This window comes from Calliphora vicina, chromosome 2 (assembly GCF_958450345.1).
Source record: "Calliphora vicina chromosome 2, idCalVici1.1, whole genome shotgun sequence".
NCBI classification, from domain to species: Eukaryota; Metazoa; Arthropoda; class Insecta; order Diptera; family Calliphoridae; genus Calliphora; species Calliphora vicina.
This window is the reverse complement of record NC_088781.1, coordinates 131,340,665-131,358,589: the sequence shown is the minus strand read 5'-3', so window position 1 is coordinate 131,358,589 and position 17,925 is coordinate 131,340,665. Positions and strand designations below refer to the sequence as shown.

Genomic DNA, 17,925 nt, shown 5'->3' with positions numbered 1-17,925 from the left:
AAAATATTTAAATTTTTTTATTTTGAAGTATAATTTGGTGAAGGGTATATAAGATTCGGCACAGCCGAATATAGCTCTCTTAATTGTTTTTCTTTGGACTAGGTTTCTCATCTGACTTCTTTCTTTTTTCTCTCCAATATATATGTAAACTTCCTTTTAAACAAATAAAACTCCTTTTTCATTTTCATAATAATAGTGCGATTTTCGTTTTTTTTTTTATTTAATTTTTAATTAATTTAATTATTTTTGTTTTGTTTTATGAATTTTAAAGTTAAATAATTTTTATATATTTTTTTGTTGGTTTGAATACTACAGTTTTTTTTTAACTAGATAATTTATATATATTTTGTTTAATTAATAATAATTAAAGGTTGTTTTAATTAATGTTATACTCTAAACATTAAAATACTAAATAGTGCTACTTATTAAATGTGCTTTTAATATATTTATATATAAAATTATTAAATAAATTTATTACTTAAAGAAACTAAATTACTTATTATTTAAAAATTTGAAAATAAAAAAAATATACAAAATTTTACAATAAAATAAAATAAATGTGCTTTTAAAAAACCAAAATAATTAAATTATTTTGTGCATAACTTTTTAAAAATTTTCACGGCTTTGAACTTCTTTAATAAATTATTTTCAAAATATTTTGAAAATTTTTAATTTCTTTTTTTTTAATTTGTACACAAAACGTTTGTTAAATTTAAAACCAGTAAGTTAATATTAAGTATGTTTTTAGTCTTAAATCTTGTGGGGTGTGTTTTTTTTTTGTATTAGTGCGTTTTTTCCGTTTTTGTTTAAATTTTTATATGATTTTTTTTTAGATTTTTGTTAGAAAAAAATTAGAAAAATTTACATAAACATCTTTAAAATGGCTAAAGATTTTCATAAGAAACCCATATCCAAGGCGGTATATAAAGCCCTTATATCACTGTGTGAGGAAATACGCCAGAAAGGGAAATTCATGGCCTTGGCCGCTGATTCCTCTTCGGCGCCATCACCCACCACCACATAAGTGCTTTTACGGCCAAATCTGGTAACTATGCGCTCATAACAGGTTTCCTGACCTAGAAAGATTAATAAAAGAGAGTTGGAATTAGGAAATCTGTTAAATCTAATATTTATTTAGAGGGAATTTTGAATACATACCTATTTTATGAGCTGAGTAGATATTTTCTATATTAAAAATGCCTCCCAGGCCAAAGAGTAAAACTTTGGCGAGAGCTGGTGCCAGCTGGGTAGAGGTTACCAGCACATTAACACAATTTTCACGTTGAGCAATCATATTTAAGCATTTGGTGGCCAAAGAAGCCCAATTATCGGTGGCCATTTCTATGTCCTGCCGTATCTGCAGCCAAGCATCACGTTTGGCAGGACCCAATAAGCCACCCACACTAAAAACAAAAAGGAGAAACAAAAAAATTAATATAAATAAAAGGAATATAACTTAAAATAAAGAAAAATTGTGTTTAAAACCTGATCATAAAAAGAAATAAAAAGAAAAAAAAATTCAATCTTAATAAGTGAAAGAAAAATATCCTAAAACCTTAAAATAAAAAGAAATAAAAAGAAAAAAAATAAACTCAAACAAGGAAACAAGCAACAGAGCTATATTCGGCTAAACAATTCACCAAAGTATACTTTAATGAGTCAATTATGGAGGGAAACCGTACTAAAGTTGCATTGTCAGTTTCCAAAATGGTATTACAGATGGCAACTGGCCGCCAAATTGGCAACCAGAAATTTGTGTTTGCCCTCTGACAATGCAACCATAATCGATCAATAAGTTAAATTTTGCAAATAATTTAAAAAAAAAATTGGAGAATAAAAAAATTCGTTAAAAAAATGATTTTTCCCGATTTTGACCCATTGTAGGTCCACATTTCTATACGCCTTTGGAAAGGTCTTTGAAATATCTATCATTTGATATCCATATTATCTATGTGAAGGACTTATTAATCCACATATAGATCGTAAATCAACAATAGGTCAAAAATGGAGGTAGTCGTGGTTTTTTGCTTATATCTCAGCCATTTGTGGGCCGATTTTCTCGATTTTAAATAGCAAGCGAACCGTAACTACAGCGGATATATTAATGTATGAATCATGTGTGTAAGTTATTTGGAGGCTACGGAAAGTTGATTTCAACATGCAGACTGACATGATCGCTGATGAAAGATCAAGAAATTCCAAACGGAATGACAAACTTCCAAGTAAAAATAAATAAAAAGAAAAAAATAACTCAAATATACTTACTTTCCCCGGTAGGTGTTATAAATCTCCTTGATCTTGCGATATCTAAACGCCAATTTACGCATCCAGTCCACTCCTCCCCTCACACCCGTAGGCAAACACAGATTGGGTGGAGCTCCGGGCGGAGCGCCCGTATGAAAACCATCTGTGGCAAAGTTATATGTACTCAAATCCTGACCATTATCATCCGACGATACATCATCTATGTGCACTTGATCACATTCTTCGATTTCGTTGAAAAAGAAATGGGTATCGGCCAAATTAAACACCATCTCTTCCATTCTAAATGCAATGGTCATTAAAGCACTATGATCTTTGGTATAACGGCTGGCAAAAGAACCCGACAACAGGGTATGGAAGATGATGATGGTCTCATCTAAATCCCAGATGAAAACACGCTCTGGTGGCTTAACCGCTTCGCTGTTGGGTGTATCGGAGGTGGTGCTGCGGGTGGGACTAGGTTGCTGATGGCGACGGCCCCTTGATCTGCCTGTTTTGCCGGTGGGTGTGGTTTTTGGTAGCGAAGCTGAGGTATTAGCCGAGCCCACATTGGCCGAGGCATTCATATTGTTGTTGGGCGAGATCGGTAAAGGTGAATGGGGCGAGTGGGTATTGTGTAGAATGGGTGTGGTGGAGTGAGTATCGGTGGGACTTTCCGAGAGATTGGAGGCTGCCACGTGGAAACCATGACTGGCGCTGGAACTAGGCGAGCTAACGGCATAGGGCGAATAATTGGCGGGATTGTAATAATTGCCATACTGATCATTATAATACGAAGTGTAATCCTGTTGAGCAGCAGCCGCCGAAGCCGAGCCAAATTGGGCAAAATTATTGTAGCCATAAGCCGAGGGATAAAGTTGAGAGGCATTATTGTTGGTGGAGGCATACGAGGAAGTCAAATACGGTGAAGTAGGCTCTATTTTGGTGGGAGCACGACCCGTGGCTGTGGTAAACGGTGTACCATAGGTGGAATAGAATGGTGGCGTATACTGTTGCATGCTGTTGTAGTAGTTATAGTAATCATGTTTAGAATCATAGGCCACAGCGGCGGCAGCAGCAGCTGCTGTTGAATTGACCGCTGCCATAGAAGAGGAACTTAAAGAGTTACCGGGAGAATCCAAGCCCGCTAAACCTGAGGCCGTATTTGCCACCGACGAACAGCTGTATAGATTTGCGGCTGAATTGGGATTACCGTTATCCAAATGACTGCTTAAACTGGCGGACGAGTGCAGGGCCGAGTGATCAGCTTGAGAAGACTGTAAATGTTGTTGTTGCGTAGACGTTTGAGAGTGCGTAGATTGTGTTAAGCCGGGCGAACGATTCTCTGACTTTACCGAAGGCAACTGTGTAGCAGACTGATCGGCTGTTAACCAGTGGGACATACCACTAGATGTTAAAGCATTCGTTGTTGCAGCCGCAGAAGACGTCGATGAGGAGAGAGAGGTGGAATTCTCATTGGCAGCGCTCGACGTATTCGCTGTGTTAGAAGAGTGCTGCTGTTGTTGATATGTTGAGAAACTACTGCTGCCAGCAGTGTGAGCAAATTGAGAGGCTTGTGTATTAGAAAGAGAGGAGGGTAGATTGTTAACAGCTGCTGCAGAGGATGCTGAAGAACTCAAACTACAGCTACTAGAGTTTTGTAGTTGTTGTGAAGAGGGTTGTTGTTGTTGATGTTGGTGCTGCTGTTGTTGTTGCGTTTGATGCTGATGGTGGTGGTTATGAGATTGCAGAAGCTGTGAGTGGTGAGGATGATGATGTGGTGAGGTTTGCAGAGAATGATAGGAGGACAATGAAGCCAGCGAGGTAATGGTGGGTTGTAAAGGTTGTGTTTGTGGTGGCAGAGATAGAGGACTACATTGACTGGAGGCCACGGCCGCAGAGGCTAAAGCAGACTGTGAGGCCAGCAAAGGACCTTGCAAGTGGGGTAGATGAGCCGAGGCTTGATGTGATATTATTGAGGATGTTTGAGCGGCCGTTTGTGAGCAGAGGCTGTAAAAAAGAAAATAAATAAAAATTAACTTAATTTTATTTAAATAATAAAACTTATTTAATAAGTTTTAAACTCATTAATATTAAAATAATTTGATGAACATAAAACTGTCACATTTTAAACTGTAACGTTTTTTTTATGAGTTGCTTTAAAAGGAAATTAAAAATAAATAAAATAAATGTTATTCTTGTTATCATAGTTTTCCTATAAAATCGAACACATGCCTCATTTAGTCAAGTGCCCGAAAAACACACACGCACTCAATCGTTTTTTCAAATTCCTCTTTGACTTTTAGTACCACACAATAACTGGGTACGCAAGCGTTCGAATCCATAAAATAAACAGATTTATTGATTTTGTCAAGTGTTGGTTGGGTTTTTTATTGTTGGAATAGTCTTTTATTTTCTTTTTATTACAATTGTATTTTTTTAAGATTTAAAACATTATTTGTTTTACTAAAGTGTCTTTTGCGACAAATTTGAAATTTGTGTGTTTGAAAAGGATTTGATTGTTGTTCTTTAAGAGAAATCTTAAACATGTGTAAGACAAATGTGGAATTTGGAAAATGTTTTAAGGATTTATAAAAATAGTAGTAGAGAATATTAAAAGAAAAAGCGACAGTAATGAAATTTGAAATACTTGATTGATTTTGGAGAGTGTTTCATTTTGACTGACAAGCAGTTAGTTTAGGTTAGACAAAGAGACTTGGGAAGAACTCACTTTTCACTTCACAAATTTTAAAGAAAAACTATTTCAAAATAAAAAAGTAAACTTTTTAGGACCGTTTTTAATTGTAATTGTTGCTATGAGCTGTTTTATGTACAGAAAAGTAGATTTTTTCATTGATGGCATAAAAGGTATGCCAAGGTATCATCAAAAAAACTATTATTTTCTTTAAGAGTATTTGAGGTACTTTTTTTAAAAAAACAGTACTTTCTTGAACAAGCGATATTTTTGTAATGTTTTAAATTAAAACTATTTTAAAATATAACGCTTTTCATTTAACCAATTCAAAAACCATAAATTTTCTCAGAAAAGTACTTTTTTGAAATGTTTACAAAAGGTACTTTTTGAAAAAAGTACTTTATTTCTAAAAAAAAATCTAATTTTTAAGACTGTTATTAATTTTAAGCATTTTTGTAATATATTTTCTAAACTGAAAAATACTGAAATTTTGATTGTATTTTAAAAGGTACTTTTTCTGTCATTTTTGTACTGTTTTAAATTAAAACCATTTTTAATTTTACAAAAGGTACTTTTTGAAAAAAGTACTTTTTTCTAAAAAAAAATCGAATTTTTAAGGCTGTTATTAATTATAATTATTAGGAAAGTACTTTTTACGTTCATGGTATTTAGAGTACTTTTTGAAATAAGTACTTTTGGGCAATAAATTAAATATTTTGGTTTGTTTTAAATTCAAATCATTTTAAATTAAATTTTTAATTCAAACCAATTTAAAAACTACTTTTTTCATCAGAAATGTATATTTTTTGAAAAGGTACTTTTTCAAAAAAGTACTATTTTCCAAAAAAATACGATTTTTAATACTGATTTACAGAGTAATAATTTATTAACATTTTTTCTTATCAAAATACTATTATTTTCGTTTAGAGTTTTTGGGGGTACTTTAAAAAAGTACTTTTTATTAATAAAGGGCATTTTTGTACAGTTTTAAATTAAAACCATTTTAAAATAAAAAAACTTTTAATTTAACCAATTTAAAAACCATATTTTTCTTTATAAAAGTACTTTTTCGAAAATTTTACAAAAGGTACTTTTTGAAAAAAGTACTTTATTTCCAAAAAAAATCATATTTTTAAAGCTGTTATTAATAGTTAGCATTTTTGTTATATATTTTCTAAACTGAAAAATACTTATTCTGATTGTATTTTAAAAAGTACTTTTTCTCAAAAGTACATTTTTCTAATAAATGCAATATTTTGCTCTGTTTTAAATTAAAATCTTGTCAAAATAAAATTTTTTTAATTCAAACCAATTTTAAGACTACTTTTTTTTATCAGAAATGTATATTTTTTGAAAAGGTACTTTTTCAAAAAAGTACTTTTTTCCAAAAAAAAACTACGATTTGTAATACTGATTTTCAAAATAATTATTTGTTAACATATTTTCTAATCAAAAAACTATTATTTTCGTTTAGGTTATTTGAGGTACTTTTAAAAAAGTACCTTTTTTAATAAACGGTATTTCTGTAATTTTTTTAAATTGAAACCATTTTAAAATAAAACGCTTTTAATTTAACCAATTTAAAAACCATATTTTTCTTTATAAAAGTACTTTTTTGAAAATTTTACAAAAGGTACTTTTTGGAAAAAGTACTTTATTTCTAAAAAATCATATTTTTAAAGCTGTTATTTGTTATAAGTATTTTTATAACAAATTTTATAAACAGAAAACTATTATTTTCTTTAACGGCATACAAGGTACTTTTTTTTAAGAAAAAGTACTTTTTTGAATAAACGGCATTTTTAAAATGTTTTAAATTTAAACAATTTTAAAATAAAACGCTTTTAATTCAACCAATTTAAAAGCCATATTTTTCCTTAGAAAAGTACTTTATTGAAAATTTTACAAAAGGTACTTTTCAAAAAAAGTACTTTTTTCCAAAAAAAAAATTAACACTGTTTTACATAGTAATAGCTTATTTTCTAAACAGAAAATGCTTCTAATTTAACCAATTTAAAAACCACATTTTTCCTCAGAATAGTACTTATTTGAAAATTTTATAAAAGGTACTTTTTTGAAAAAAGTACTTTTTCTGAAAAACATCCAATTTTTAAGTATAAGTATTTTTATAATATATTTGCTAAACAGGAAAGTACTTTTTTTTGTACTTTTTGAAAAAAGTACTTTATAAATAAATGAAATTTTTTTAAATATTTTATATTAAAACTAAAATAAAGCATGTTTATTTTAAAGTAATTTGAATTCTAGTTTTTTTTTTGGTGCTTTTTTATACACTTTTTATGTACTTTTTTATAAAAAGTACCTCAATACCTTAAAAAAAGAGGTGTACTTTCTTGTATAGAAAAGATGTTCTTTAAATGATTACAATAAAAAAAATATTTTTTTTTTTGAGAAAGGTACTTTTTTAAAAAAGTACCTTTCATGAAAAATTTAAGAAGAAGTTCTATTTTTGTAGAAAAAATTAATTTTAAATTTTATTTAAATTTAAAACAGCTTTAGAAATTACATTTATTAATCAAAAATTAAGTAAATTTCTCTGTTATATAAAAAAATGGAAAAAGTACTTTTTTGGTTTAATGATTTTAAAGTGTTAGGTTTTTTATTTACAAAAAAGTATTCTTGAAGGATTTAGTTTCTATATCCTCCATTTAATACGTCCTTCCCTCCTACCAAATCATTCATCATTTTGCCCCTACAATTATTTAAGTTAAACACGTGACACTAAACAAAGATTTATTTGAATCTACTCCAATATTATTTGTTTCTAACAACTAAAAACCTGAGACTCCAAAAGAAAATAGGTGTCAAATTCAAAGAATTTGTTTAAGACAAAAGGTTTATAAAAATAAAACTATTCATTGAAAGAAACAAATTTTGTTAAACAAAAATTTAATATTATTATTACTATTTTCATTTTCTTTTATTATGAAAATAAACCCAACATATTTTTCATAATTATTATTAACACCTTACATTTTTTTTTCTTTAACATTTTTGTTGGTTTATAATTTTGTCCATAATCTTTTAAGTAAGTACTTAAGGGGGCGCATCTTGAACCCTCATTATAAGCATCTTTTGTGTTTCAAAATTTAAATACATACTTTCAAGATTTAAAAAGAAAACAAAAAATTGTGTTTCTGAAAACGTGCTTGTTGTATGGTGACATTTTTTTTCTGGTATTCAAGTGTTAAATACTCTTAAGTATGACACTTTTATATTTTCGAGTTCACATTTTTGTTGTTTATGTTATTGAAAATATTTGTTGGGTTCTGGTACCCAACAAAAAACCTGCCACCTTTTAGTCTGTCTTATGATGATGTCCTTTTAAAGTTCCACGAAATTTTAGCATGTGTTTTCTTGATTTATTTTTCGAAAATATTAAAATTATGAGTTTGTTAGAGAAATAAAATATGAAAAATTTATTTTTATGGTTTTGAAGCAGATATGATTTGAAAATAATAGTATTTGCCTTGTTCATGTGTTACTTGACACTTAAATTGCAGTTTTAGATAGTTTAAAGTAATTTTGAAAACAAATTGTTGGTTAAATTTTAAAGAGTTTTCCAATAAATGTTAAATAGTACTTAAAAGGCTGTGAAAATATTCTAAGAAATGAAAATGATGCTAAAATTAACTTATAAATTAAAAAAATACTTTTTTCAAAAAGTACACAAAATATTATAGACAGAAAAAGTACTTTTCCGTACTATTTCTAATAAAAGTTACTTTTTTAATGATGTTTTAAATTACAAAATTTGTATGATTTTTTTTTTTGAAACAAAATAGTACTTTCTTCGACCAATAGTACTTTTTGAAAATAGTACTTTTTCCAAAAAAAATAATTTAAATACAATTCTGTTGTATACAGAAAAGTATTTTAATGTCAATACATTTTATATACTTTTAGATGTTTAGGTACTTTTTTTCAAAAAAGTACTTTTTCTAAAAAATATGATTTTTTTTAATGGTGTTCTGAATTAAATCTTTTTTAAGTTATTTTCTGAGCCAAAACTTTATTTTTGGGAGATTAAAATATTTAAGGTACTAATTTCGAAAAAGTACTCTTTCTACAAGATAGATTTTTTAAATTAAAATCATTTTAAAGCACTTTTCTGTAAAGAAAAGTAGTTTTTGGTCAAAAATATGGTCATTTTGAAAGGTACTTTTTTTTGGAAAAAAAGTACTTTTTGTAATAAATGTTATTTTTGGCTGGCTATTTCTAATTAAAGTTACCTTTGATGATGATGCTTTAAATTACTATTTTTTATAGTTTTTTTGGAAACAAAATAGTACTTTTTCGTCTTTGATATTTGAGGTACTTTTTGAAAATAGTACTTTTTCAAAAAAAAAAAAAAAAATTCAAATAGAATTCTGTTGTGCACAGAAACATATTTATGAGGGAATTAAGGGACCTTTTTTTCCAAAAAAAGTACTTTTTATAAAAAAATATTATTTGTTCTCAATTAAACCTTTTTAAAGTTCTTTTCTTAACCAAAACTTTATGTTTGGGAGATTAATATATATAAAGTACTATTTTCGAAAAAGTACTTTTTCTACAAGATACAGTTTTTGAAGGCTACTTTAAATTAAAATCATTTTATAGCTCTTTTCTGTAAAGAAAAGTAGTTTTTGGTCAAAAATATGGTAATTTTGTTCGGTACTTTTTTGAAAAAAAGTACTTTTTGTAATAAATGTTATTTTTGGCAGGCTAATTCTAATAAATGATACTTTTGACGATGATGCTTTAAATTACTAAATTTTTATAGTTTTTTTGGTAAATAGTACTTTTTCGTCCTTGATATTTGAGGTACTTTTTGAAAATAGTACTTTTTGAAAAAAAAAATAATTTAAATAGAATTCTGTTGCGCACAGAAAAATATTTATGAGGGAATTTAGGGACCTTTTTTTCCAAAAAAAGTACTTTTTATAAAAAAATATTATTTGTTCTCAATTAAACCTTTTTAAAGTTCTTTTCTTAACCAAAACTTTATGTTTGGGAGATTAATATATATAAAGTACTATTTTCGAAAAAGTACTTTTTCTACAAGATACAGTTTTTGAAGGCTACTTTAAATTAAAATCGTTTTAAAGCACTTTTCTATATAGAAAAGTAGTTTTTGGGAAATAATATAATAATAAACAGGTAATTTTGGTTGGTTTAATAAAAGGTACTTTTTTGGAAAAAAGTACTTTTTTTAATAAATGTTATTTTTGGCAAGCTATTTCTAATAAAAGTAACTTTTCTAATGATGTTTTAAATTATGAAATTTTTTTGAAAACAAAAAAAGTACTTTTTTTGAACATTGAGGTACTTTTTGGGGTGCATTTTTTTAAAAAAAAAAGTACTTTTGCCTATAAATTTAATAAGCATTTTTATAGTGAAAAGTATTGTTTTGGAGAATTTAGTATGTAAAGGTACTTTTTGGGAAAAACTACTTTTTTCGCAAAAGTAATTATTTGGACTGTTTTCCATGCTTACACCAATTACAAGCTCTGTTCCTTGCACTTTCTAATGAAAATCACATTTTTAAGGGATTTATCATTTAAAGGTACTTTTTTAAAAAGTACTTTTGCCTATATAATTAGAAAATACAATATTAAGAACTGTAATTATTAATTTAAAACATGCTAATAAGCATTTTTGTAACGAAAATTACTATTTTGGAGGATTTAGGTACTTTTTCGAAAAAAGTACTTTTATCATAAAATAATTTATTTGGGCTGTTTTTCATGTTAACACCAATTATAAGCTCTGTTCTTTGCACTTTCTAATAAAAAGCTCTTTTTTGAGGGCAATATCATTTAAAGGTACTAAGAAAGTACTTTTTCATTTAAAATCGAAAAGTGCAATGTTATGAACGTTAAACTAATAACGTTCATAACATTGCACTTTTCGGGTTTTGGGGGATTTAGCATGTAAAGGTACTTTTTGGGAAAAAGTACTTTTTCCGTAAAAGTAATTATTTTAACTCTTTTTCATGTTAATATCAGTTATTAGCTCTTTTTCGAGGAATTTATAATATAAAGGTCCTTTTTTAAAAAAAGTACTTTTGCTTATAAAATTAAAAAAATGCAAATTTTATGAAGGTTATTAATTTAATACTTTTTATTAAGCATTTCTGTAGTGAAAAGTACTTTTTTGAGGGATTTAACATGTAAAGGTACTTTTTGGGAAAAAGTACTTTTCACAAAAAAATGATTTTTAGGACTGTTTTTAATGTTAACTATATTTATAAGCACTTTTATAGTCAATAAAACTACTTTTTCCGATTTTTTAATTTTTTGGTAATTTTTGTAAAAAGTACTTTTTTAAAATTTACTTCAAAAAAAAAAATTACTTTTTTCCAAAAAAATTAACTTATAAGAACTGTTATGTATTAAAACCTGTTAAAAAGCATTTGTGTAGTGAAAAGTACTTTTTTGGGGGATTTGGCATGTAAAGGTACTTTTTGGGAAAAAGTACTTTTTTCATAAAAGTAATTATTTGAACTGTTTGCAATGTTAACACCAATTATAAGCAAAAATATGTTTTTTTTACATAATTTGGGGTACTTTCCATAATTTGGGGTACCTCTATAACAAAAGGTTTATTAAAATTCAAAATTCTAAAGGGAAGCAATTATTTTCTGTTTTTTATTAATTCTCAACTTACCGATTTCTCTCATTCGTATCCGTATGCTCTGTTTTGGGACGTTTAACCTGCAATTAGACAATGCAAAACAAAAAACATACAATTTAATAAATGATTTTTTTTTAAACAAAAATATTATTTAAACAAACAAAAAAAAGTATTTAAGAAAAGCAAAAAAAATCATAATTTATGCCATTTAAAAACAGATTAAATACCAGAAGTATTTTTACGTGCCCAAACAAAAACCAACATGACATTTCGTGCGTGCAAACGTGAGATGGCGTGCGTGAGGACTCCCCACATATATTTTTTTGCTGCTTTAACACATATTGCAGTTGGAGTTTAGCAGGAACCTTCTTAAAGGTATTTAAAGAAATTTTAACATATTTCAGTGACACATTTCAATACTCTATAAATTATTTACAAGAAACAGGCAACAACACCACCAGTAGAGAGTAGTAGAGTGGTAGATGGCAGAATGGTTTAGATTGCATGATGTTTTTTGTTGTTTTAAGTTATTAAAACAAATGCCAAAGCCCAGAAAACTTGACAGTATTTAAACAACAGAAAGACGGGTTCCTGAAAAAGCAACATTCACACAACAAAAAGAAAAAAAAAACGTGAAAAGCTAGAATTTTGTTAAGCATCTGTTTAAACGCTATAAAGTTTATGGACCTTTTTACACCAGATCATATTTTCTTTACGTTACATGACTGACTGACTGACAGACATGTTACTGTTGCAGTTGCAGAGATTTAATTAAAACAGGATTAATGAGGCTTAAACCCCAAAGAAGGCTCAATTAGTTTAAATAATGGAAAAAATTGTTAAGTCTGCAAAAGTTTTGTGTACTTTTGAGGCGCTATAGTTTTGTTTTATTTAATTTTTTTTTACTAAAATTTACATTTGAGTTGAGTCAGCTTTCGGGCAAAAACTCGTAAATAAATAATAATACATTTAGGCAAAAAAAGTGTCTGCTTTATTTAAAAAAAATGTTTTTTTTAACAATATTTAGCAACATTTGCAATTTTTTTTAACAACAAATGGTGGGAAAATTTTTATTATTAAAAAGGTTTTTTGTGTTGTTTTTTTTGGCAAAACAAATTTTTGTTTTTATTTGTAAAATATTAAAAACAAATTATGTATTTGTTTTTCATAAAACAAACTCAAAAAAATTTCCTGCTTATCTCAACAGCAATTAAAATTAATAAAAAAAATAACACTGAAAAAATCATGATGAAGATCATGATTTGTTAAGTGGCGTGTGTGTGCTGGGCTGGTTCTAAAGAATCACGGTTAAGAGAAGGGAAGTATGCAAAACAAAAGACTTGGAAAATGAAATTTCTTACCCCCAAAAAAGTAATTTTTTTGTTCAATAAATTGATGAGAAATTACTTTTATTGTTTAAAAAACACAATATAACCGATTTTAATCTAAATATTCGGTATATAAACCGAAATTTTAACGATTATTCGGAAAACCGATTAAATGAAAATACGATTATTTGGAAAATTGTCCATATTTCTTAAATACTATAAGAATATTAGTTGAAATATGTAATTTTTAACAAATTTTAAACGAATAATGAAAAAAACCGAATAATCGATTAAAAAATTAATCGAATAAAAATAAAGAATTTATAGAAAAATTGTGCAGAATTTCCTCTTATATCTATATTAACAGATCTTAATCCAAATATTCGGTATATAAACTGAAATTTTAACGATTATTCGGAAAACCGATTAAATGAAAATACTATTATTTAAAAATTTTTCCATATTTCTTAAATACTATAAGAAGATTAGTTGAAATATGTAATTTTTAACAAATTTTAAACGAATAATGGAAAAACCGAATAATCGATTAAATAATTATTCGAATAAAAATAAAAAATTTATAGAAAAATTGTGCAGAATTTCCTATTATAGCTATATTTACAGATACCAATCCAAATAGTTGCTATATAAACTGAAATTTTAACGATTATTCGGAAAACCGATTAAATGATAATTACGATACGATAATTGGAATTTTTTTCATATTTCTTAAATAGTTTAAGAATATTAGTTAAAATTTGTAATTTTTAACTAATTTTAAACGAATAATGAAAAAACCGAATAATCGTTTAAAAAATTAATCGAATAAAAATAAAGAATTTATAGAAAAATTGTGCAAAATTTCCTATTATATCTATATTAACAGATTTTTAGCCAAATTTTCTGTATATAAACTGAAATTTTAACGATTATTCGGAAAACCGATTAAACGATATTACGATTAATTGAAAAACGTTTCGTATTTTTTAAATTGTATATAAATATTAGTTAAAATATGTATTGCTTTCATAAAATTTCAACGAATAAAGGGAAAAACGAATAGTCGATTAAAAAATTAATCGAATAAAAATAAGAATGTATAAAAAAATTTACAGAATTTTTTATTATATCTCTATTAGCAGATTTCTATCCAAATATAAGATGTATAAACCGAAATTTTAACGATTATTCGGAAAAACGATTAATTGTAAAACTTGTCATAATTCTCAAATACTTTAAGAATTTTAGTTAAAATATGTAATGTTTTAACAAAATTTTAACAAATAATGGCAAAACCGAATAATCGATTAAAAAATTAATCGAATAAAAATAAAAAATGTATAGAAAATTTTTTTAAATTTCCTATTATATCAATATTAACAAATTTTAATCCAAATATTCGTTATATAAACCGAAATTTTAACGATTATTCGGAAAACCGATTGAATAATAATACGATTATTTGGAAATTATTTCATAATTCTAAAATACCTTAAGCATATTATTTAAAATATGTATTTTTTTTACAAAATTTCAACAAATAATGAGAAATCCGAATAATCGATTAAAAATTAATCGAATAAAAATAAAAAATTTATAGAAAAATTTGGTAAATTTCCTATTATATCAATATTAACAAATTTTAATCCAAATATTCGTTATATAAACAGAAATTTAAACGATTATTCGGAAAACCGATTGAATGATAATACGATTAATTGGAAATTATTTCATAATTCTGAAATGCCTTAAGAATATTATTCAAAATATGTATTTCTTTTACAAAATTTCGCCGAATAATGGAAAACCGAACAATCGATTAAAAAATTAATCGAATAAAATAAAGAATTTATAGAAAATTTGTGCAGAATTTCCTATTATATCTATATTAACAGATTTTAATCCAAATATTCGGGATATAAACCGAAATTTTAACGATTATTCGGAAAACCGATTAAATGATATTACGATTAATTGTAAAACTTTTCATAATTCTGAAATACTTTAAGAATATTAGTTAAAATATGTAATGTTTTAACAAAATTTTAACAAACAATGGCAAAACCGAATAATCGATTAAAAATTTAATCGAATAAAAATAAAAAATGTATAGAAAATTTTATTTAAATTTCCTATTATATGAATATTAACAAATTTTAATCCAAATATTCGTTAGATAAACCGAATTTTAAACGATTATTCGGAAAACCGATTGAATGATAATACGATTAATTGGAAATTATTTCATAATTCTAAAATTCCTTAAGAATATAATTTAAAATATGTATTTTTTTTACAAAATTTCAACGAATAATGGAAAACCGAACAATCGATTAAAAAAATTAATCGAATAAAAATAAAGAATTTGTAGTAAAATTGTGCAAAATGTCCTATTATATGTATTGTTTTTAAAAATTTTAACGGTTAATAAAAAAACCGAATAATCGATTAAAAAATTAATCGAATAAAAATAAAAAAATTATAGAAAAAATGTTTTTTAGAACAAAAAATAGATTTTAAATGCTTTAAAATTAAAAATTCAATAAAATTAATTAAAGAACTTTTTCTTAAAGCATACTTCCCCTTTAAAAAAAACTTCTCTTTTGTTGTTTTTGTATTAATTCTTCTTATTTCTATCACACACACATGCCCATTCCCTTACAGACTCCGCTTAACAAAACTCAAGGAAAGAAAAAAACTGTCAACTAATTTATGGCACAAGTCGCCAAACAAAACATTAAAAAAACTAAAACCAAAAAAAAGAACAAATAAAACCTGCAACAACCAGCAACAAATGAGAATACCTGTTTAACCCTTAAAGAGCCCAAAATACACACAGACTCCAAGACCAAATACCGATCACATATTTGCTGTGTGTATTAAGAGACTCTCTAAAAGATCTTTATCTGGTTTAAAATCATCATCTTTGGCTTAAAGTCAGTCGTACATGTTTTGTTTAAGTGTGTGTTTTTTTTTAATTTTCATTATTTAAACACAAGATTTTTGTAAATGAGATAGATTTATTAAAAAAGATTAAATATTAATAAAAATAAAGAATATTAATATTTATTTTTGTTCACTAGTTTTAAAGTAGTAAGCAGTTTAGTTGTTGGGGGATTTTGAACAAATAATTATTTGTGTTTTATTTTCATAAATTAATCACAATCATAATTCTTTACTCTTTTTTTTATAGTTTCTTTCAATTGTTTGTCATTAATAATCATTAATTCATTATTGAAGGCTTTCTTTTCTTTAACTCTTTTTAAATATTATTGGTATTTTTTCATTGTCGTCATTTATGTATTTGTTTAGTTTTGTGTTTGACCACAAAAAAATATGACTTATGAAGTGCCAAAAATCTGTTAAATTCGGGGTGTTGCTTTGTTGAGAGCTTAAAAATTTCAAACAAATCTTTAGTTTTCGATAAAACTTAAAATTGCCCGGGCTTATCATCAGTGTTAAATCAGTGACATTCATTATAAGTGATTAATATTGTATGAAAAATGATCGACGATATTGTTAGAGTGAGAGCAAGGACTTGAAGCTATGAAGTAGCAGTTTTCATGTTTGTTAACCTAAATTCAAAATACACACTTGTTGAGAACCAGAAAGAGAGAGAAAGTTTGTGCATAGTAATTTATTTAAGAATAATAGTCAAGAAAAAAAAATAACACAGGAAATATCATAATATTTATCTTAGGTTATTTTCTGATTTATTGTAAAAAGTACTTTTTCCAAAAAGTACCAACAATTTAATAAACGACAAAAGTACTTTTTAGTACATAAAACAAATAAAAGCACTGTTAAAAATTACATTTATTGATAAAGTACTTTTTTGAAAAAAGTACTTTAAATGTCATTAAGGTACTTTTTTCCAAATAGTACTTTTTCAATAAATGTAATGTTTAACAGTGTTTTTTATTTGTTTTATGAACAAAAAAGTACTATTTTCGTTTAATAAATTTTTGGTACTTTTTGGTAAAAGTACTTTTTACAATAAATAACATTTTAGGCATTATATTTAATTCTAACTAATTCTTGTTTTTGAATTTGTTTGTCCTTCGTTATCTAAACCATTTTTAAACCTTTATACTACAAAAAAGTTCCCTTTTCGTTTAAGATACTTTTGGTACTTTTTGAAAAAAGTACTTTTTCAAAAAAAAAAAAATAATATAATGAATTGTATTTAATTTAAAACATTTTGTAAAAAATTCATTTTGTTAAAGTAAAAAGTACTATTTTTGATAAAAAATCTACTTTTTTGAAAAAAGTACTTTTTTCAATTAATAAAATTTTTAACATTACCTTTACTTTAAACGATGTTTATATATTATTTTCTGTATTAATAATTAACTTTTTCGTTTATGAAATTGTTGGTACTTTTTCGGAAAAAGTACTTTTTTCACTAAATTAAATTTTTAGATGTCTTTTATTTAAATCGTGTTTTTAAACTAAAAAAAAAAATAAGTACTAAAAAGTACTTTTTTGTTTCTGAAATGTTTGGTACTTTTTTTTATAAAAAGTACATTTTCTCAGAAAAAAATAATAATTCAGTGAGTGTTATTTAATTAAAAGCATTTTAAGCCATTCTGTTAAAGTAAAAAGTACCATTTTTGATAAAAAAAAATCTATATTCTTTTTAGAAAAAGTACTTTTTTCAATAAATTAAAGTTTTAAGACTGAAAAGTTGAAAAAAGTTATATTTTCGATTAAAATATTTTAGGTACTTTTAAAAAAAAGTACTTTTTTGAATGAATAAAATTTTCAAGACTATCATTAGTTTAAATGATGTTTATAACCTATTTTATGTATTGAAAAGTACTATTTTCGTTTATGAAATTTGTTGGTACTTTTTGGATAAAAGTACTTTTTTCAATTAATTAAATTTTTAAGACCATATTTAATTATATGATATTAATAAACTATTTTCTGTATAAAAAATGTACTTTTTTCGCTTAATAAAATTTTGGTACTTTTTGCAAAAAGCTACTTATTTCCAAAATAAATTCTTTTAGTGAATTG

The 17,925-nt window shown here is 25.9% G+C and overlaps 1 protein-coding gene across 2 annotated transcripts in view; it reads right to left on the bottom strand.

Annotated features, from left to right (window-relative positions):
* Positions 1 to 796: 796 nt before the first annotated feature.
* Positions 797 to 17,925, bottom strand: part of eya (eya transcriptional coactivator and phosphatase 2) — a 91,374-nt gene continuing 74,245 nt past the window's right edge. For both annotated transcript variants that reach the window (XM_065501686.1, XM_065501685.1), the window contains exons 2-5: positions 11,609 to 11,655; positions 2,266 to 4,251; positions 1,159 to 1,403; positions 797 to 1,076 (exon numbers count right to left, since the gene is read on the bottom strand). In XM_065501686.1, the coding sequence (XP_065357758.1) occupies positions 895 to 1,076; positions 1,159 to 1,403; positions 2,266 to 4,251; positions 11,609 to 11,655 (2,460 nt within the window). In that variant the 3' untranslated portion in view covers positions 797 to 894. The remainder of the gene's footprint in view (positions 1,077 to 1,158; positions 1,404 to 2,265; positions 4,252 to 11,608; positions 11,656 to 17,925) is intronic.